Below are 22,899 nucleotides of genomic sequence, written 5' to 3' on the forward strand. Positions count from 1 at the left end.
ACTCATCATGCTTCGCAGACTAGGCCCTGAAGAAGCGAATGCAGCAGCTGGCCGCTCGGTGAGACGAGAAACTAGCTTCATTCGGCTAAACCCCCAAGAGCCTATTCCTGCAGGCCCCTCTGTGAGACAAGAAGCCGAGGAAGGAATCATGGATTCACCCCCCACTAAACGGGGTAATCGATTTAGCCGAGCCTATTAATTTACAAGGTCAGTGGCAAGTGTCTTTGACGGAGGTTTCGTACCCTCACACATGGCATAACATCCCCTCTGAAAATGCTTATTTTGAATGGCGGAAAGCGGGTGAGGAAAAAGTCCAGCGAGTACAGATTGGAAGAGGATACTACACTAATTTGAATCATCTTATCACATAGATTGAAGCCCATCTAAGAAAGATAGATTCAGATATTTATTTCAAAGTTAACCACACCGCAAACATACCCACATTCCAAGCCGGAGCTCAGAACCACCTACGTTTTCCCATTTCAATAGCATATATGCTAGGAATGGAACCCGGAAAATGGGTCAAATTCGACCACTGGCACGCCCCTCATCCTATAGATTTTAAAGTGGGCTTCTACCATCTCTATTTCTACAGCGACATTGTTGCCTCACAGATGGTGGGTGACATTCATGCACCACTATTGCGAACAGTTCAGGTCCAGGGTATATTTGGGGATGTTATCACGGAAACCCTCCATAAACCTTACTATCTTCCTACACATTGAAAATATACAAGTTGAAATAAAAATGGATCAGAACACCCAGATGAAATTTACATACGGAAAGTGCATTGTGAAGCTGCATTTCAGACCTGCGGCCTCACACCGAACGTTTTGATGAAAAAAAAAAAAGATTATGCATATAAAAAACACGACATAGCTGTGCAACCAGTCGCACCAGCAACACTGCAGCCTGGTATAACGTGAGAAGGAAAAAGAGTAAAAAAAAACAACAACATGGTGTTCCTGAGAGAGGACCCACACCATTTCGTCTCCTTTTACCAAAGCCAGGTGGGCACGGCCTTACCCTGTTTCTATGGCGCACCTGTTATGTACGGTCGAGGAACAGGATCGATATTTTCAAAATTATTTCGTTTCGTATCACCCCTAGTTAAATCCGGCTTCGCTATAGCAAAACCGCATCTGAAAAAGGCTGCCACAAACATTGCCTCGGACGTCATAGGTAAAGCTATGACCAAGATAACCGGTGTGAATAACCAGGAGGGATCAGGGGTTATGGTATTGTTAAGAAGAGCTAGAAAGAGACCTCCTGGGCAATGTGTTTGGCGTTCACAAATACTCGTGCCGCGGAAAAAGAACAAGCCAGTTTGCAAGAGCAAGCCTAGAAGTAGGAAGCCTGCTGCGAGCAACGATATATTTAACTGAATTAGTATTATCAGTAAAAATCAATCATGGCTCTTTTACATCAGAAATCATCAGAATGTACCCTGGCTGAACTCGACCTGTTCACCGTTCCCATGACTCAGCTATCTATCGAAGATAAGGTCTAAGCCGAAATATTACCAGTGTCAGCTATTACAGACATGGGCCCTATTGAGTTCTTTATCCCTGGAGATGGAGAAAAATACCTGGATTTGAACGACACCTTGCTGCACATCCGTCTAAAGATCACCAACGCAGACGGGAGCGACCTGGCTAATAATGCAGCCCTCGGACTCATAAATTACCCACTGATTACAATGTTCAGTCAATGCAACGTTATTCTGGGAGATAGGTTAATTTCATAGAGTAGCGCGACTCACCCGTACAGAGCAATGATTGAAACTTTGCTCAATTATTCGGAAGTCAATTTAGTGCAGGTCTCTTTTACAAAGATACCGCAGGAGCTATTGACTCAATTGTTATGACAGATGGTCCTAACTGGGGTATGAACCGCAGAGCCTCATTCACCACTAATTCAAGGGATTTACACCTGATGGGGCCGATCCACGCTGACATATTCTTTTGCGAAAGACTTCTTCTGAATTCTGTCGACATGAGGATTAAATTGACCAGAGCTAGCGATGCATTCTTTTTAATGGGACCTCATGATTCAACCTTCCGACTGAAAATTCTAGGGGCGTCTCTTTTTGTAAAAAAAGTTTCTGTCTCCCCTGCTATCCGGCTCGGGCATGCTTCAGCATTAATGAGGTGAAATGCCCTCTATCCTCTTTCGCGTGTGAATGTGAAAACATATTCTATCCCAGAAAATTCCAGGATATGTACACAGAAGAATCTGTTTTTAGGAACCATACCTAAATATGTCGTTTTAGGTATGGTCAACCACGAGGCGTTCACAGGCAGGAGAAGCATGTCCCCTTTCAACTTTAAGCATATGGATGTGGAATATTTAGCTCTCTGCAAAGACGGCAGACAGGTCCCAGCCAAAGCGTTTCAACCTCAATTCAATGATGGTATTTCAGTCAGGGAATATTACAACATGTTCACCGCTACAGGTTGTCATTTAAAAGACATTCCTTTAAGCATCGTTCGTGAGGAATTTAACAACGGTTATTCCCTGTTTGTCTTTAATCTCAATCTGAGTGAGGACGCTGACGCTCTGTCACCAGTGTGTAATAGGAATTTGAGGCTGGAAATGAGGTTCAGAGTTCCTCTGCCTCACACGACCACCCTGATGTGTACGCATGTTACTATTCAATTTTGGAAATCGACTCAAAAAGGCAGGTCCGAGATTGAGAGTTGGATTCATCATCTGCTGGGGAACTTATTTCACGGCGTCTGGGCATGACTTGATAGAGAGCTCTGAATAATTCAATTCAATTAAATTTTATTTATATAGCGCCAATTCATGAAACATGTCATTTCGAGGCACTTTACAAAGTCAAAATCAATCATATTATACAGATTGGTCAAAAATTTCCTATATAAGGGAACCAGTTGATTGCTTCAATGTCCCGGCAAGCAGCATTCACTCCTGGAGAAGCGTAGAGCCACAGGGAGAGTCGTCTGCATTGTACATGGCTTTGCAGCAATTCCTCATACTGAGCAAGCATGAAGTGACAGTGGGAAGAAAAACTCCCCATTAGCGAGAAGGAAAAACCTCCAGCAGTACCAGGCTCAGTGTGAACGGTCATCTGCCTCGACCGACTGGGGGTTACAGAAGACAGAGCAGAGACACAACAACAGAGACAAAAAAGCACAGAAGCACACATTGATCTAGTAATCTGTTCTACATTAGATGGTAGTAGCGGGTGAGCCGTCTTCTCTGGATGATGTCACAGTTAACAGAACGCCAGACCAGGTGTACCTACTATGAAGAAAAAAGAGAGAGAACAAAAGGTTTAAAGCTGAAATGACAACAGTCATTTCAATGCAATACAAAACTAGAGAACAGACTGGAGAACAGTAGAAGTCAGTAGAGTGAGAAAAATAGGCCCTGATCTCCTCCAGTAGGCTACTGGAGGACACCAAGCAGCCTAAGCCTAACTATACCATAACTATAATGGTAGCTCAGGGTAACATGAGCCACTCTAACTAGAAGCTTTGTCAAAAAGGAAAGTTTTAAGAGTAGTCTTAAAAGTAGACGGGGTGTCTGCCTCGCGGACCAAAACTGGGAATTGGTTCCACAGGAGAGGAGCTAAAGGATCTGCCTCCCATTCTACTTTTAGAGACTCTATAGGAACCACCAGCAGACCTGCAGTCTGAGAGCGAAGTGCTCTGTTAGGAACATACGGGGTAATCAGAGTTCTGATATATGATGGAGCTTGATTATTAAGGGCTTTATACATTAGAAGAAGAATTTTAAATTCTATTCTTGATTTAACAGGAAGCCAATGAAGGGAAGCTAAAATTGTAGAAATATATTCCCGCTTGTTGATTTTCATCAGAACTCTTGCTGCAGCATTTTGAATCAGCTGAAGACATTGAACTGCATTTTGTGGACTTCCTGATAGTAAAGAATTACAATAGTCCAGCCTTGAAGTAAAAAATGCATGGACTAGTTTTTCAGCATCACCCCTGGACAGAATGTTTCTAATTTTGGCGATATCCCTCCGGTGAAAAAAGGATCCAAAAACTGAGTGTAAGGGCCTGGTGGACGATACAAAACAAACAAGAGGTTTGTTGTCCAGATTCCCATTATTAAACATCTCCTGGAAAACATTTGATACTCTTCCTGTTTCACTTTTTGTGAAGGATTGTAGTACAAGGAGACAGCTACTCATCACATTATTTATTTTAATATTCCTGCAAACAGATGCTCAAATGTCCCCATCTGTATTAATTAACACTGTTTTAGTTTAAAACAGTGATGAAGGATTCTCACACCTAATAAACTAACCTCTGATCTGACTGAAACCAGCCATAAGAGCCCAAATGCTGCCTTGTGTGAGAAAAATACTCAAAATTTGCTTTGCTTCTTTCAGTATAAAATGACCGTCTTTATTTTGTGTGTTTATGGTCACCTTGTTGACAAAGTTTCTGGAATTCACCGGCACATAAATTCTGAGATAAATGCTGAGAGCCAGTTCAAAAGTAAAAAAAAAAACTACAACATGTATGTAAAATACAGATCAGAAAAGCTTATTTAAGCGCTTTCATGTGAAATTTGGAGTTTGGGTGTAAAATATGATTTTTATTTTGCGTACAAAGTAATTTTTGGCTCTATAAAGACCATTTCAGGCTTTAAGAGGTGGATTTTGAAGGGGCTTTATTCCTAGTAATCTTTGGTTTTACGTGTGCAATTTGGCTGATGTAATTTCAACAAAAGGACAGAGGAGGGAAACAAAGAGCCGAAAAAGACTGTAGTGTCCAGCTCCAGCCCTCGAGGTCCGGTGTCCTAAACCTTTTAGATGTTTCCCTGGTCCCACACACCTGCATCAAATGGCACAATTAGCTCCTCAGTATGCAGTCAGGTTCTTCAGAGTCCTGCTAATTACCTGATTATTTGACTAAGGCATGTCGAACCAGGGACACATCTAAAAGTTGCAGGACAGCGGCCCATGACGAATGGACTTTGACAGCTGTGATGAACATTATAAATGAAACCAAGAAATAAAAACTATTCATCTGATATTATGATCTAGGTTTTTGATCATGAAAGACAATTAAAAAGAACTGTTGGAGACCAGATAGGAGAAGAAAAGTCATTAAAATTTTTACTTAATAAAAAAAACATATCAATATGAAATATTAACAAAACTTCAGGTCAGTTAAACATCAGAAGGACATGTAAAAATAAAATAGAATAAAATAAAATCAAACACAATCTGCTTCGCCATCAGGTGAAAGTAAATCAAAGAGGTTCACAAAATGGCTTCTTAAAATGCTCCAAGGCTAGAGCTGGGCACCATCTGTATTCAGCTGCATGAAATCATAATAAATTATCAAATTTATTGTCATTGCAACAAATAGGCCGTGGGCCAGAATCTGTAGGATGACTTTTCGTATTAACTGTCAGGGGGCAACTTTCTTCCACCAGGATAAGTTGCTACACATAGCAGTGATCTTAAAACACCAATGTTCCCTCGTTTTCACTTCCACATTAACAAGTTATAGCCAATAAAATATCTAATATCTGTTCTAGTTAAACCGTTTTATTGTTTTTAATGTTCTTCTTTGTTTCTACATTCTATCCCAACTTGCTTTTATTCTATTTTCTATCTGCAACTTGCTTTTATTTTTCTATATTTTAATCATGTAAAGCACTTTGCATTGTCTTTGTACTGAATTGTACTATATAAATAAATTTGCCTTGCCTTGACTTGCCTTGCCTAAACTGTGGCATTTCAGTTCAAGAGGTCACGTGATTCGATTTTTGCGGCTCAGCCAATCAAGTTGCTGTATTGTCAGGTGAGCAAGTTCATCAGTTCATCATGGCTGCGCCCGTAAAGGGTTGTAAACATTTGTTTCCAGATGAAGAAAGCCCAATAATAGCATTTTCTGGCGCCAGCTGGTAAAGATCTTTATGGCGAGGAAAAATAAATAACCCAGTCGATCCATCATCCATTTTCTAACAAGCTTATCCCCGCTGGGTTCACAAGGTGCCGGTGCCGATCTCCAGCTGTCAATGGGCGAGAGGAGTTGTATAAACTGGACAGGTAGCCAGTCCATCACAGGGCAGAAATAGTCCAGACCTTTGCCCAATTTACTGTGATATCACCAAGACCTGCTGCGCTAGGATAGCACAGGCGACAGGTGTCGTGCCAAAAGAGTTATCCCCGCCACAATTTGTAGAATTTTGTATTGTATATTTGAAATCAATAAAACTTTTAACCTCCAGCTTTGTGAAGTCTAAATATTTTTAAACATCACATTCTTATAAAATGAAATTGACTTTTTTAAACTCCTAATACATTGTTCTATTTTTAAAAGTGGCATATCTCGTTTTCTTAATATGGTTCTTGGTTGAATTAAAATCTTATTAAATCTGATCATTTTATCTGTACCTTTATTCAGTGTTCATTTGATCTCAGGTGAAATCCGCTTTATATGATCCATTCATGTGTGTCAGAAAAAGAAAAAGAAAAAAGACGAACAAGCAGACAGCTGTGATGAACTCAGGAAGGTGGAGTTTTGGTTTCAGCAGACAGACATGTGACAATCTAATAACATAAAGCTAATATTTTCGTGACACATGTGGAAATGACCACAGAGGCGTTTACTTTCTAAAAACGTGTTATATTGAGTGATCAATCGAGTTTTAACCGACATAGCAATCCTTTATGATAGCACTAACAAGTGTTACATTTTCAGTTTTTTCACACTAACAGAACGATAATGTAACAACATCATTGCTATATTTCATTAAGAAAAGTAAAACATCTTCATTTTCACGCATAATAGGTTGGAAATGAGGCGGAGTTGACTGGATTCATTCTTCCAGCTGAATCCACTCCCGACGCAGGGGATACAAATTCTGCCGGGGATAAGTCGTTTGGCACAACGACACCTGTCGCCTGTGGTATCTAAGTGCAGCAGGTCTTGGTGCGATGGACTGGTATTTCTGCCCTGCGATGGACTGCTGACCTGTCCAGTTTATACAACGCGTCTCGCCCATTGACAGCTGGATATAGACACCGGCACCTCGTGAACCCTGCGGGGATAAGCGTGTTAGAAAATGGATGATGGATGGATGGACTGGGCCATAAAGATCTTTGCCAACTGGCACCAGAAAATGTTATTATTGGGCTTTCTTCGTCTGGAAACAAATGTTTACAACCCTTTATGGACACAGCCATGTTGAACTCGTTGAATTCGCTCAGCTGACAATACAGCGATCTGATTGGCTGAGCAGCAAAAATCGAATCACGTGACCTCTTGGACCAGAGCGCAACAGTTTAGATATTTCATCGGCTATAACTTATTAATGTGCAAGTGAAAACGTGGGAACATTGGTGTTTTGAGATCACTGCTATGTGTAGCAACTTATCCCGGTGGGAGAAAGTTGCCCCCTGACAGTTCATACGAAAGTTCTTAAGGAGACGTCCTACAGATTCTGGCCCACGGACTAATACAATCCAATGAAATTCATCCGCTGCATTTCACCCCTCAGGGAGCAACAGGCTGTCAGGGAGCATTCTGCTCTCTAATTACTAGGCTACCACTCTCACAGAGCATTTTTGGTTGCAACAAGAGAAATGTGGAAAAATTCAAAGGGCAAAGTCTGGAAAGCATTTTTATGACAACTGTTTTACGAACACAAAGAGAGAAAAAAAGGAAAAACGCCAAACTTTAAAAGACAAATCATGTTTTTGCATCAATTCACATAACCCTTTCTAGACATGAAGGTTAACCTCACATGGCCCTCATTTCCATAGGAGTTCCTTCAAAGCTGTCATGGCGACTGATCTGATTTATCATGATGACGGCGATGATCAATCCCATCAGCTGCAAGTGCAAGAGGACAGACAGGTGGTCAGAAGACACTGGAGACATTAGGCAAGAACAAAACGAAAGGTTTCTGTTTTTACATCTGTAGGGCCTGCTGCCACAGATGGTTTTCCACTGTTACTTTTCTTCTAAGAGGCTACATATTTACCAAACCCCCACCCCACTGAACTGATTTTCAGAGACCTGGAACAGCTCTATAGTGCTACTAACACACCTCTGTTTAAGGAAACATTATGCTGCCATGTTTTTGTCAGTTCCTGAAATGGGAAATAAACAATATGGGTTACAAACATTTTTCAAAGGGATCTGAGTCAATGCCCCCCTTCACAAGCCCCATACATGAAGTGAAAAAAGGGAGTGTTGAAAAGCTGAAGGCAGGTGGAGAAAGAACAGACTCCAGGTTCACTATGATATCTATAAAGAGAGACTTTACAGATATAACTTACAACTGAAAAATGCAAGAGACTCTTTCTTCTCTGAGATCATTAAGAAAAACATTAATAATGCTCGTGTCTTATTCGCCACAGTCGACAGGTTAACAAACCCTCCTGTATCCGTGGCTCCCGAACTCCACTCCACCAGGGCCTGCAATGAATTTGCTAACTTTTTACTCAGAAAATCCAAAAGATTAGAGGATCAGTTTGTACATCCATACCAAGTTCCGTACCAAAGTTGTCTCCAACAAGAATTGATCTTGACCAAATGTCTCAATTCAGCCAAATAAACTACAAAAGTTTAATGACATCCATATAAATACAGACTGACGCCCAATCGCTACAACCAGAGACAACGGCAGAGGTTTGGCAGAGAATAAATAGGGATGTTTAGAATGGGTTTATTTATTTTTTTTGATGTGTTTGAGTATGTTTTCATGGTTATAACAAACTTTATTTCCATAAGTGTTTAATTAATCGATGGAAGATTAATATTTGTGTTTTCCAGTCCGCTCAATACGACCAAATGGAGCTTAAAAGTCTTTTAAAGTTAACACCAAATATCTGATAGCATAGCGCTGTTAGCTTCCTGCATAACATCAGTGCTACCACCGAGTCAGTTTCGTTTCAAACATTAGGTCTGCTTTCGTTTCACTCCGACATCGTTCAATAGTGCTATCAGAGTTAGTACATCCTTTAATAGGGAAGATTAATGTCAATTTAATGGGGTTTTGTATAACTTTTAATGAGCAAATCATTCTTTAAAATGTTATTTTTTCTAATAATGTTTTCTTTAACTCAGGATTTGCATTGTGAATGAGTTGAAACACCTACCAGATGTTGTTCTCATTCCACTTTCTTCAAGATGAACTTTGGTTCTTTAACTCACATCTGCAGTGAACCAGGATTCACTGAATCATTCTGATGATGATGATCAACCGTTTTATCTTGTCTTTTTGCTTCCTTAATGTGTACATAGTTCATTAGCTTCTTTTATCTACATTTTGGTTATTAGTTTTAGTTAAGTTTCACTAGCCTAGTAGAGAGGATTTGTTGATTGAAATATAGTGTTAATTCAAATAAACAACGTTGTATAGTGATGTTCTCTGGATGTTCCTTTTATTTCTGTTAATAAATTCTTAAACTTGAAGAGAAGGTGTCCCTCATTGATTCTCAAATCTTTCCTATCAACTATTGTCCTGACATCAGCTGTTTGGGCTGATATTCCCCGGACAATACCTGACGGACCAAGAGTTATTTATTAAACATTAAATAACTTAAAACTGTTTGTAATGGCACAACGGCAGGATCTCTGGCGGTCGGCCCATAGGCAGACCTCCGCGTGGCAGGGCTCTTGGCGGCTGTCGGCTGAGTGACCCAGGCCTGGTCTGGGACTGGGTGCCTGACCTGACCTGAAGCTCGGTCCTGTTAGACAGAAACTGTCTACACGCCTTGAGTCAACCACAGAGCCTGCCCTTCCATTGTTCCCAACACAACCATTTCTATGAGAATAATAATTATTATTATTTTAATAAAGCAGAATCCTGAGTTTAGCAGGCCAATGTAACTACATTTGTGATACGTGTGTGATATGTTGTGATTTATCACAAATAGTTTGAGCGAATATTAAATGAAAATATTTTCTTTTCAGAAAAGTAAATTTATTTAGAGTTGGAGCTCTTAGCAACATCAGTGCAGCTCTGATTACATTTAAAAATTTGCTCCTCACTGCATGAAAGCCACAGTTAAGAGGACTTTATGTATGTGAACAACATGGATGAGGCCTGATCTGTCACTCAGCTCCCCCTGAGAAGCTCAGCTTGTAAAGATCGCACCAGAGATCAGAGAACCTGAAACAGCGCCAGCGACGAACGGTTCCTCCTGGCTTCTCTTTAACGTGGGGACCACTTCAACAATAACTGCCCTGGGCAAAGTGAACCAGCAATAAGCCACTCATCATTATGTGCCAGCAGGTCAGTAGGGTCTCTGACAACACGCTGAGTCGACATTTTTCCATCAGCGATGTCCTCCAGCACCACCAACATCGCCTTCATCCTACAATGAAGTGCAACTTTATGCAGCTATTTATGGCCAAATGTCTGACTGCCTGCACCTCAGGAATCATCACAGCTGACTGGTTAGGAGTAAATCTGCTGATACGACAATATTTTGTTCTCAGTGAGAATGAGAGCGCCCCTTGAATCATTTACATGCATTTAATGCGCCTCATCACACAGACCGGTGTGCATTTACATCTACACGTGACAAAAACAGGAAGATTTACAGTTTATGTCTGATTGAGGTTGTTTCCATAATTTTTTTAGGTGTATAATATTGCTGTCTGAGACTTTTTATGTGTTTAAATCATAAAAGCTCAAACTCATGAAAAAAAACATTAAGTTTGATGCTCCTTGAGTTAAATAAGGGGGACCAGTTATATTTTAGAGTTTATGGCTGAGCGCTTTTGGATTGTTATCTTCAGTTGGAAAAGTTTGCCTAGACTGCTGCACATTTCAACAAAACGTTCATATTTGTACATCCCAGGTTTTGCCTCATGTTGTTTGTCCATAGGGTTTATCCATGAGGACCCTGGACCCGGGAGTCTCCACTGTCGTTATGCTTTCATAAGGACAATAAAGACTCTTAATTCTCTATCGTCACTATATTGCTGTGCTGTGGAATCAGAAGTACACTGGGAGCCAGGAATAGCCAACAACACAGCAGAGAGAGTTCATGGAGTGCTGGGGTAGCAGGAGAACCAGCAGCACAGCAGAGAGAGAACTTGCAGGCGGGCAGGCAGGCATCGACAAAGGGAACTCTGGCAGGCAGACGTGGGAAGCTCTGGCTAGCAGGTGTGAGAAGCACGAGGCAGGACGAAGTTTGGATGAAGAATGATGAAAACAATCCGGCAGGGAAGTGCAGACCAAGGAGGGCTTTTATAGAGAGGTGAGCAAGTGGAATGAGTCTGTCTTGATTGGAGCATGACAGGTGGAACTAACAAGGAGACGGAGTGAGAGCTGGGCTGCATGAGAGGTGGAAAATGCTGACAAGTTCATGGGGAAACAGGCAGGTCAAAAACTGCTTCATGACAATAACCACATTTGTTTTTAATGTGATTTGTAATTTTTGTTAACAGTGCCTGTTTATCTAACAAATTAATTATTGTCTCTGATTTTATCTGCCTGTTTAACAGAAATGGTGGCGCTGGGGATTTCTCTTTCTCCCAAGTTAATGAGGGAGTCACTGGAGCAACCAGTGACAGTATTTTCTGCATCCAAAACAGAAATGCGATTTAAAATTTTACGTGAGAGTCAAAACAACAACAAATTAATAACAAACTCAGGCCTGACACAGTTTTTGTTCTGCTTCTCATGTTTTTCAGTCTTAGTGATAATTATTTAGAAATGATGATAAAAAGAGAATATGAGCAAAACTTACAGGGATGAAAAGTAATCCAAAAAGGATGGCCAAGGTAATGTTCAAGAGTAATTCAACCTTATACCAAATGACGTCACGGCAGGACTGCAGAAGGGAATAAGGGGAATTAGGGGTTGGTTTCAGAGTGAAAATGTGACAGAACGGTGAAGTGAAAGGTCTTAGCTAGCCTAGCGCCTTTAAGCCCCGTGGAAGTCATTCTGGCTGGCCAGGCTAGGTGTTAGCATAGATTCAAAGGTAGCTGCGCTGAATACCTTGGAGTAGATAGTTGATGGTCCATTTAATACCTGTGAGAAACGTCCATTTAATCCCTGTGAGAAAACAAGAACAACGTCTTCAGAAATGTGCAGGTAGGTTTATTTTTCATAGACTTTCTTTAAAGTAATTATAAAACTTTTAGAAACTCACCGAAGGTGCGGATTTACATTCGTCTTCTTGTCCATTTGAAGCGTCGCAGCTACAAGAGGAAGGGATCTCGCTACTCCAGTCCTCAACACCAGTCCATCCACAGCAATGGAGCTGCAACACATAAGACTTTAGAATTAGCATTGCTGTCGGGTTTTTACACATTGCAACAACAAACAGCAGATCCTTTAATTTTAACACAATTATTTAACTGTCTTTTCACAAAAAGTTTTTTTTTCTGTACATCTTTAAAAAAAAACCAGGGGGAGCCCCTTATTCTTACATATTCTTGCAGCATCTCAAGCACTACTTGATTTTCCATAACCCACTGGGTAACTTCCACTCTGTCAAAGGTTTCTTTGGGCTAAACGGTAAGAAAGAACACAATTAGCAATCTCTCAGTTAAAACACATAAAAGTTTAAACCAAAAAAATACTGTGACGTTATGAACCGGAAAGCTCTTGAACTCCAATACCCAGCATGCAATAGGGTGCGTGGCATCACTGGTTGGAGGCTAGAGCAAGGGGGGAGTTCTGAATGTAGCTTGCTACTGGAAAGTGCTGTAGAAGCTGAGAAATAAATATACAGAACTAGTTTACACGCCTCGTCTGTTCTATATAAAATGTAAAAACAACACAGATACCTGGACATTTAATATTTTGTCTTGGCAGATTCCCTGACGAGTACCGGAATCAGTGCCGATTGTTTATTCATTTCATGCCTCACTGTTTCAAGTTTTATAATTAAAAGTATGACAAAATTTCACTTAAAGATATTTTGTATGTATAGAGTAAGAGACACTGTTGCCATGACCGATTGACAATGCAACCAAAAGATAAATAAGAAAAAATTCTAAGCAAACATTAAGCAGCACCTTTGATTCCTATTATAGTTCTAACCCATCAAGTTAATCGCATTCACAAAAAGTGTCTTCAAACTCCACAGGAGTGAAGGAGTGAATGCTCAACATCCTTGCTGAATATCTAGCAATAAAAACAAAGCAACTCATTTGACTAGAGTAATAATTCTTAGTCTAATCAAACCTATTTTAGAAAATTGTGAAGTGACTGTTAAATATTACCATGGCAAAGATAACAAAAAGCATGGTTGGTCTAGTCAGACTTTCTGGTAAATGAGCTTAAATAGTTCAAATCCTATTTAATAGACGGGGATTTGTTTTTGTCTGTCGTCAAAAACCAATCCTGAGCAAGGAGATCCAATGTGGGATTCCTCAAGAATCCATTCTCAGACCACTTTTATCAATTATTCTTTTCCAGATGTATATTCCAGATTTTCTTGATATAGCTCTACTGATAATAAATGGTTTTATTTCTCAGTCATCTCATAGCACAGACCCTGAATACAGCTGTCCATAATGTTAATGATTTAAAGATGCACAGCGTAAGCTGGTCACGGCCCCGTATCAGCTGACTTGTAGAGGGGCAAGCCAGCTTCAGCCTAGATGCTAAATGTGAACCTTTGGTTTGTGCAACAGGCCAGCTGGCTTTGCATAGTCAAGGAAAACTCAGAAATAATTTAGGTCAAAATGAGTAAGAAGAACAGCACCGTTCATCCACCGTTTCAATTTTAAGAAGAATGTTGTGGGGAGACCTCTAACACAAACTTTGTGCCCCGAATCAGCTGACTTGTAAAGAAGCAAGTCAGCTTCAGCCTAGATGCAAAATGTTAACCCTTGATTTGTGTTACACGCCAGCTTGTCTTACATCGTAAACAAGACTCAGAAATAATTTCAGTCCAGATGAGTAAGAGTAAGAGAGATATGATTTAAACTTGAACCATTTGCTTGGCCAAGAACAGGATTGCTAAACTGAGTTCATCCACCGTGCCTGTTTTAGAAACAATGTGTGGGGAGACAGTGTGGTTTTCGTCCTGGCTGTGGAACACTGGATCAGCTCTACACCCTCAGCAGGATCCTGGAGGGGGCATGGGAGTTTGCCCAACCAGTCTACATGTGCTTTGTGGATCTGGAGAAGGCATTCGACCGTGTCCCCCGAGGGATCCTGTGGGGGGTATTTCGGGAGTATGGAGTACCGGACCCTTTAATAAGGGCTGTCAGGTCTCTGTATGACCGGTGTCAGAGTCTGGTCCGCATTGCCGGCAGTAAGTCGGACTCATTTCCGGTGAGAGTTGGACTCCGCCAAGGCTGCCCTTTGTCACCGATTCTGTTCATAACTTTTATGGACAGAATTTCTAGGCGCAGCCAAGGTGTTGAGGGGATCCGTTTTGGTGGCCTTAGGATTGCGTCTCTGCTATTCGCGGATGACGTGGTCCTATTGGCTTCATCAGGGCGTGATCTACAGCTCTCACTAGAGCGGTTCGCAGCCGAGTGTGAAGCGGCCGGGATGAAAATCAGTGCCTCCAAATCCGAGACCATGGTCTTGAACCGGAAAAGGGTAGAGTGCCTTCTCCGGGTTGGGGAGGATGTGCTGCCCCTAGTGGAGGAGTTCAAGTATCTTGGGGTCTTGTTCACGAATGAGGGGAAGATGGAGCGGGAGATCGACAGGCGGATTGGTGCAGCGTCTGCTGTGAAGCGGGCGCTGTACCGTTCCGTTGTGGTGAAGAGAGAGCTGAGCTAAAAGGCAGAAGCTCTCGATTTACTGGTCGATCTACGTTCCTACCCTCATCTATGGTCACGAGCTTTGGGTCGTGACCGAAAGAACGAGATCCCGGATACAAGCGGCTGAAATGAGTTTTCTCCGTAGTGTGTCTGGGCTCTCCCTTAGAGATAGGGTGAGGAGCTCATGTCATCCGGGGAGGACTCAGAGTAGAGCCGCTGCTCCTCCACATGGAGAGGAGCCAGTTGAGGTGGCTCGGGCATCTGGTCAGGATGCCTCCCGGACGCCTCCCTGGTGAGGTGTTCCGGGCACGTCCCACCGGGAGGAGGCCCAGGGGAAGACCCAGGACACGCTGGAGGGACTATGTCTCCCGGCAGGCCTGGGAACGCCTTGGGATTCCCCCAGAGGAGCTGGCCCAAGTGGCTGGGGAGAGTGACGTCTGGGCCTCCCTACTGAAGCTGCTACCCCCGCGACCCGACCCCGGATAAGCGGAAGAAAACGGACGGCGGACGGTGTGGGGAGACCTTGATCACTGATGTCAAAGGCGCATCAAACCCCCTGTTGTTCTGCACTGCCAGCTTCTTTTCTGAAAGCTCACAGCTGTGCAGGAAATCAGCATCTCCACTTGTGATGTATGTGTGAGCAGAGGGAGCTCAAGGCCAGTTTGCCTCAAAGGGTTCATGATGAAAATAATGAAAAATGTTACAACTGCTTTTGGTCCCTCCAATATTCAATAGGTTTGAGATCAGCAGATCAAAGATTCTTACACTGCTTTGGTGTGAAGGACTTTGGCGGGGGTGTCCCTACTGATTGTATTTTCGTATTTTAGCATTAAAAAGATTGATGGTTTCTTTGAAGGTGATGATTACTAGGGACTTAGTTTATTGTCTATTGATTGGATGTATAAGAGGGTGAGGTCATCGTTTAGTGTGGTATGAGCCATGTGCCGTCCCAGGCTGAGCTGTAGTCTCAGCTCTGTCCATGTTCTTGTACCCTACAAAGCGTGTGGCAGATTACCTTGCTTTTAAAAAAGACAGCAACAATTCCACAGATCAGCATGAGGACCATTGCAATCACCATGAAACCTGCAAACTGCACAGAAAACAACACCAGTAGTTATTGAATTGTCAGTCTGCTTTATTTGGATGAGACTTTTTTATTTATCTGTGTGTACAACGTTAACTCTTAAAATCTTTTGTTACATCACAGTACATGAAGTCTTGCACTGTACATACAACTTTGAGACGGGCTTTATTCTCGGTGAGTGCAGCCTGGCTTCCCAGACCGGAGATCCCATACATGCTGGCGGCAAGCACCCAAGCCCCGGTCCTGCTCTGGGCATACATTGGTACCCCCTGCGTGGTAAAGAGAGTAAAAACACCTGTTTTACTGCAGAGCTGAAACCGTTCATTACACAACATGACCAGCATTTATCCGTCCCTACAGCCTTGAAATTTAGTTTTAAAGCAGGGTTATGAGAGGGATAGATTGGAAGTTTATTTCTCACCTTGGCACCTCGAATTGGGACAAAGGGATTCTGGGTACAAGTACTGATAATCGAATTGAAATATTGGGTTGACAGGAAAGATCTACTGAAAACTACTGAGGGATAGCGACGACACAGTCCATGCTGTGGTTTGGTCAGTCAGATTGACCAAGAAGTTAACATGGAGACCACCATGGTGCCTGCTGTTTATTCATTTGTTTTGTTTGTTGTCTATAAGCATAGAGTTAAACAGATAAATAAATGCTTTCTCTCACAGATAGTTACATGCTATTGCCCTATTTTTCTCAGTGTGTGAGCCAAATATAGAGAAAATTGGACTGCCAATGCCATTGGAGTATTTTGACTTCTTTTTCATCCTTCACATGTGGAAAAATAGCTTGAATTGAATGTTTAGGGCTTAACATCATTTTGCTGTGGTAAAACAAACTGTGTATGCACTGATAGTTTGTTTGGTGTAACACATGGTGTCCACGTGGTCAGTCCATGGACTAAAAAAAGGTTAGCGCATGCACGAAAGCAGCATTTTGCAGTTATACTTCGCTCCGTTTCACTTTTTAACTTTCTTACTTTTATGTTTTTTTGATTGCTCTTGTTTCTTCACGGTAACTCTGTGAAGTAGTGTCCTCTCTAACGAGGTCATTTTCAGAGAGTTTCTGTGCTTTTTTCTTGTTGTTTTTATCATGCCGCCCTCACTGGGAAACGCTGCCTTTGTTTACTCCAGAGAACAGCTGATCGCGCTAATGCCGACCGGAGTAGTAGCTAGGCTAGCTGATATTCGACCCGAACTCTGGAGGAAAACACGCCGAGGTTGCAGAGGAGGAAAGCAACATCGGGGGATGAAAGGAGGGTTGAGACAGGACGGGCTTATTGAAAGGAGAAGATTTAAGCGGTGTCTCCCCTCTGTTATTATGGGAAACGTACACTCTTTATACAACAAGATGGATGAGCTAACGGCGCTAACGCGGAACCAACCAGAATATCGGGAGTGCAGTCTGATGTTTTTCACCGAGACATGGCTGCACAAGGACATTACGGACCAGATTGTCTCCGTGGATGGCTTTCACACCATCCGGGCCGACCGGACCACTAAGAGCGGTAAGCAGAAAGGAGGGGGGCTTGCCATTCTAGTAAACAGCAGATGGTGTTACCCTGGTCACATAACCATTAAAGAACAGCTCTGTAGCCCGGATGTTGAACTGCTGGCCGTATGGACTCCGTCCATATCAGCTGCCTAGAGAGATCCTACATGTCATTGCTGCTGTCCTGTACATCCCTCCCTCTGCAAACCCAACATCTGTCTGCAGCATCATACACTCCTCCATCTCCAAACTACAGACCCAACATCCTAATGCCCTCATCATCATGTCGGGAGACTTTAACCATGTCACCATGAACAAAGTTCTGCCGACCTTCAAACAGTATGTGAGCTGCCCTACCAGAGAGAAGAGGACCCTGGACCTGATGTATGCTAACATTAAAGATGCATACATCTCCACTTCTCTCCCCCCTCTGGGCAGGTCAGATCACAACCTGGTTCACCTCAAACCATGTTATGTGCCTCTAGTGAAGAGGAAGCCTACGACCACAATGACTGTGAGGAGGTAGTCGGAGGAGGCTTATGAGGCACTGCAGGCTTGCTTTGAGGTGACTGACTGGCCTGCACTCTGTGAGCCCCACGGAGAGGACATCGATGGTGTCACAGAGTGCATCACGGACTACATCAACTTCTGTGTGGACTGCAATGTTCCAGCTCGAACTGTCACCTGTTACGCCAACAATAAATCGTGGATCACCAAGGACATAAAGGCCATTCTGAATGAAAAGAAGAGTGCGTTCAGAGATGGCAACTGTGAGGAGGTGAGGAGAGTGCAGGGGGTACTAAAACTTAAAATCAAGGAGGCTAAGGACAAATACAGGAGAAAGCTGGAGAATAAACTCCAGACCAACAACACGAGGGATGTGTGGAGTGGGATGAGAGCCATCACAGGGTTCCAGAAGTCCACTGGCATGGGGTTGGAAGGTCGCGTGGACGGGGCCAATGAACTGAACTTTTTTTAATAGGTTTGATACTGCGGCCCATACCCCACAACTCTCTGCTGCTGGCGTCCATACAACCACCACTCCACCTTCCCCCACTCCTCCTCCTTACAGACCCCCTGTCTGCTCCTCACCACCTCAATCCGCAACCACCGACTCCCCCTACTGATACCTCTACAGTGTCCTTCACTCCTAACATGGTGAGAAGACAGCTAACCAGACTGCACTCTGGCAAAGCTGCAGGCCCTGATGATGTATTCCCCAGGGTGCTCAAAGCTTGTGCCTACCAGCTGTGTGAAGTACTTAGCCTAGTCTTCAGCCTGAGCATGCACCTCCAGAGAGTCCCCGTGCTGTGGAAAACGTCGTGCCTCGTTCCTGTGCCAAAGACGCGGCGTCCTAGCGGCCCTCTGGACTATAGACCGGTAGCACTGACGTCCCACATCATAAAGACCTTTGAGAGGCTAGTCCCGGAGCAGCTAAGGCCCATGGTCAGGCCCTTCACTAATCCACTACAGTTCGGCTACCAGCCCCGCCTGGGAGTTGAGGACAGCATCATCTTCCTGCTGAACAGAGTCTACACTCATCTGGACAAGCCGGCGAGCACTGTGAGAATCATGTTCTTTGATTTCTCCAGTGCCTTCAACACCATCCGTCTGGCTCTACTGGGTGAAAAGACGACTGCGATGCTGGTGGAGGCCCCCATCGTGTCCTGGATTGTTGATTACCTGACGGGCAGACCACAGTATGTACGTTTACAGAACTGTGTGTCTGACAGGGTGGTCAGCCACACTGGGGCTCCTCAGGGGACTGTCCTCTCCCCCTTCCTCTTCGCCCTTTTCACCTCAGACTTCAACTATTGCACTGAGTCCTGCCACCTTCAGAAGTTTTCTGATGACTCAGCAATAGTTGGCTGCATTGAAAAGGGTGATGAGAGTGAATTCAGGACAGTGGTGGGCAACTTTGTCACTTGGAGTGAGCTGAACCATCTGCAGCTCAACGTGACAAAGACTAAGGAGCTAATAGTGGATCTGAGGAGGACAAAAACACCTGTGACCCCTGTTTCCATCCAGGGGGTCCCTGTAGACACTGTGGAGGAGTATAAGTACCTGGGAGTGTACTTTAACAATAAGCTGGACTGGACTAGAAACACAGAGGCGGTCTACAAAAAGGGCCAAAGCCGACTCTTTTTCCTGAGGAGGCTGAGGTCCTTTAACATCCGTGGGACGATGCTGAGGATGTTTTATGAGTCTGTTGTTGCCGGCACGCTCTTCTTTGCTGTCACATGCTGGGCAGTGGGCTGAGGATCGCTGATGTTAGGATATCAACAAGGTCAAGTGGAACGAGCTGTTTATCCCAGAACTGCATGGCACACTTAGATGGCACTGACCCAAAAGATTGGCACATATCTATCAGATACCACCCCGGAGGTGACACAGTTTCCCTGCTGATGTCACAGTTTGGATGTGTACCGCCCTTGTATGGGTGTGTCCCGAGATCCCTATATAATGTTTGTGTGATGAGCAATCGAGGCCTCCTGCCGATCAGGGGCCCGTCAGCGCTGGTGTGACTGTAACTATTTCTCTGTCTTTACGTAGATAAAATATAACTAAAAACATACTTGTCTGTTTTATGCGTCCTACATTCAAGGCAATAAGTAAGTGGGGGTCGCCTGACTGGGTAAAACGAGCTGGGTCCACCGAGGGTGCTTCACCGTAGACAGGACACGGTGAAACAGTAACACTGACAACAACAGACTGAACAAACTGATCAAACTGATCAGGAGGGCCGGTGAAGTTGTGGGGGAGGAGCTGGACACTCTGACGACCGTAGCAGAGTGGAGGATGCTGTCCAGGCTTCAATCCATCTTAGATAATGTCTCACACCCTCTCCATGACTCACTGGCCCAGCAGAGGAGCTCCTTCAGCAGAAGGCTCCTCTCACCCAGATGCACCACAGAGCGCCACAGGAAATCATTCTTGCCTGTGGCCATCAATCTTTACAATGCTTCCCTCAGTGATTGTAACACCCCCCCCCCCTCTGTAACTGACATTTATGCATTCTATGCACTGTTCTTTTTTGCACAAGTCATTATCACTACTTGGTTTGCACAAGTCACTATTATAGTTATATATATATAAATATATATATATATATATATATATATATATATATATATATATATATATGCGTACGTCTCAACTTTTGACGACTGTTGAGAGTGAGATTGTTGTCGGGGGGGGTGCTGTTGGTCGATTGAAGACGGTCAAACGGGGGGGGGGGGGTTGGGGGGGCGGTTGGTCGATTGAAGACGGTCAGACGGGGGGGGGGGTGCTGTTGTTTGATTCAAGACGGTCACTATTTTAAACGGACTTTGCTTTCATGTTACAGTTTCTAATAACACATGACGACTTACCATTTAATTCGCACACAACACGGACCGTACAAGTGTTTCACTTTGGATGAGGGAAACTTGTTTGCGCGGCGGCGGTCCTTGCAGCTGTGTTACCTCTACTAATGGACGTGCGGAAACCATTGTACCACAAATTGGTTCCGCCATGACGCGAAGCGCCCGTACGCTTGCGTTTCAAGAGTGCGATTTTCATTGTAAGATTGAGATTTTCAAAGTAATGCATGTGAGCGTGTGCAATTGATGAAATGCGTGTGTCACACGGTCAATGCGTGAGAGTTGAGAGCTATGTATATGTATATATCATATTACCTTGTGTGGAATGTTGTAAATATATATATAAAAATGTGTGTATTTCTGGAGCGTGTAACAAAAGTAATTTCCCCCATGGGATTATTAAAGTATGTCTGATTTTGATTCTGATTTTGATAAGATTGACATGGATTGACTATGAATACTTGAGTAATTACAGCAAAACTCATTAATTTCAGTCAAAATGGAGACAGATGTTTGGAGAAATGGGAGTGAGAAACAATAAGTAATGATGCTGGTCAGAACAGGAGCAGTAAAGGCAATATCTGTCTGAATGTTGTCTGTGTTTCAATTTCTTCCACTTCCTGTTTATTTCTTAAGGGTTCATTCTGCATTGTAGCCAACTACTGGCTGCTTGAGCTGGTTACAGAGATTCCCTTTAAAGATACTAAGAGAGTTACCTACTGCAGCTTACATAATGACCACTTATAACACCCCCCCCCCCCCCCCCGCATCCTGCTTTAAACATATCTAAACCATCTCCTCAGGGGAAAAATATTGAACTGACACAGTGAGTCACAAACCTTCAGGACATGTCGAACATAAAGCAGATCCAACAGTAATGTTTTTGTATTTTACCTGCAGCTTCAAATTCTCGGTCTTTTTTAAACCATAAACCAAAGAGGACGCCATGCTCTGAAGAAAGAAGGATGCATTGGTTTAATTCCACAAAAACAAGGATTAGACAACAAAAAAACATTTCAGATTTGCAAAAAAAAAGTAAAAAAAAAAAGAAAAGCAAAACAAAGTATAATTCAGTCATAATAGTCTTTTCAGAGTGGATTTTTTGTAAATAATGAAGTTTGGTAAAAGCCACATTGTGGGTTTGCATGACGCTGCGTGGGTGCATGGTGAATTGTCACACATTTTAAAATTTTAAACAGACATTTTCTCTGCTTGTGTTATCAAATATTTGTCCTGTGTTAAAATACCAGAGAGCGCACAGAGCTAGAAACTCAACTCCAATGCAGCTGAACAATATTGAATATTGACATATTTGATACAGGAAAAATGAATATTCCCATTATTTAAACAAGAGTCTGTCACTTTAAATCACAAGTAGGAGAAAAGTGATATTTTACTGAGGAATGTCTGAACAAAACTGCTGTAGTTGAAAAGGTATTAATCTTTAAATAGGATATACAGTAACTTGTTCAATTGACATGAAAATTTTAATTTCTTTATGATTACATAAATTGATAGGAGAAATTATATTGTCTATTGCAAAGAAATTCATTAATATAGCAGAATGTGTTTTCAGGCATCATAAAATGGCATATAATTGCTAAGAAAACTCTACTTAGCTCTCTTTTTTCATTTTTTCTAAGTAGAAATAAAAAAATAATTTTTCTCCCTATAGATATGTTACGTTTCTCTCTTATTAATCAACTTTAAATAAATCTGTTTGTGCTTTGGAAAAAATGTTAGCTCATAAAGTGTGAAAATAATCCATTTCCTATAGTATGAAATTAAACAAAATAATTTTACTTACTGCAAATTTGACATTGAAGGAGATAAAAACAGCCTTCAGGCGTCCGTTGATTTTCCCCATATTTTCTGTTTTACTTTGATCGATGAGAGACAGAGAAAACTTCACTGTAGAAAGGAAACTTGAATGAGCTTTTTAACCCTCTGCAGACAATCTGAACAATGAGGGGAACAGTTTCACCTTCAGAGAGAGAGTCTGCAGCCAGTCAGCAATGATGAGCATACGGGGGTCTTAAATTAAGTGCTTTACCAGCCCAGAAATAAACAAAACTGACAGGTAAATCATTACTGGGATACTATGATGTTTTTCTGTCAAAATTTTAAGTAGGATTTAAGAAATATATCTTTAAAATGCTACACAGAATCAATCGAAAAATAAAACCAAGGCAGAAACTGTGATGTCATGGGAAAAAAGAACTTTAAACAGTTCTGTTTGAGTTCTCGTGGT

The 22,899-nt window shown here is 42.5% G+C and overlaps 1 protein-coding gene across 1 annotated transcript in view; it reads right to left on the reverse strand.

Annotated features, from left to right (window-relative positions):
* LOC105937130 (23 kDa integral membrane protein) overlaps positions 1-22,640 on the reverse strand; it is a 74,462-nt gene extending 51,822 nt beyond the window's left edge. Inside the window, exons 1-6 of the mRNA XM_036149105.1 lie at positions 22,456-22,640; positions 21,543-21,599; positions 15,936-16,055; positions 15,718-15,792; positions 12,408-12,488; positions 12,128-12,238 (exon numbers count right to left, since the gene is read on the reverse strand). Of these exons, the coding sequence (XP_036004998.1) occupies positions 12,128-12,238; positions 12,408-12,488; positions 15,718-15,792; positions 15,936-16,055; positions 21,543-21,599; positions 22,456-22,515 (504 nt within the window). The 5' untranslated portion in view covers positions 22,516-22,640. The remainder of the gene's footprint in view (positions 1-12,127; positions 12,239-12,407; positions 12,489-15,717; positions 15,793-15,935; positions 16,056-21,542; positions 21,600-22,455) is intronic.
* Between the last annotated feature and the right edge of the window lie 259 nt (positions 22,641-22,899).

This window comes from Fundulus heteroclitus, chromosome 17 (assembly GCF_011125445.2).
Source record: "Fundulus heteroclitus isolate FHET01 chromosome 17, MU-UCD_Fhet_4.1, whole genome shotgun sequence".
In the NCBI taxonomy this organism is placed as follows: domain Eukaryota; kingdom Metazoa; phylum Chordata; class Actinopteri; order Cyprinodontiformes; family Fundulidae; genus Fundulus; species Fundulus heteroclitus.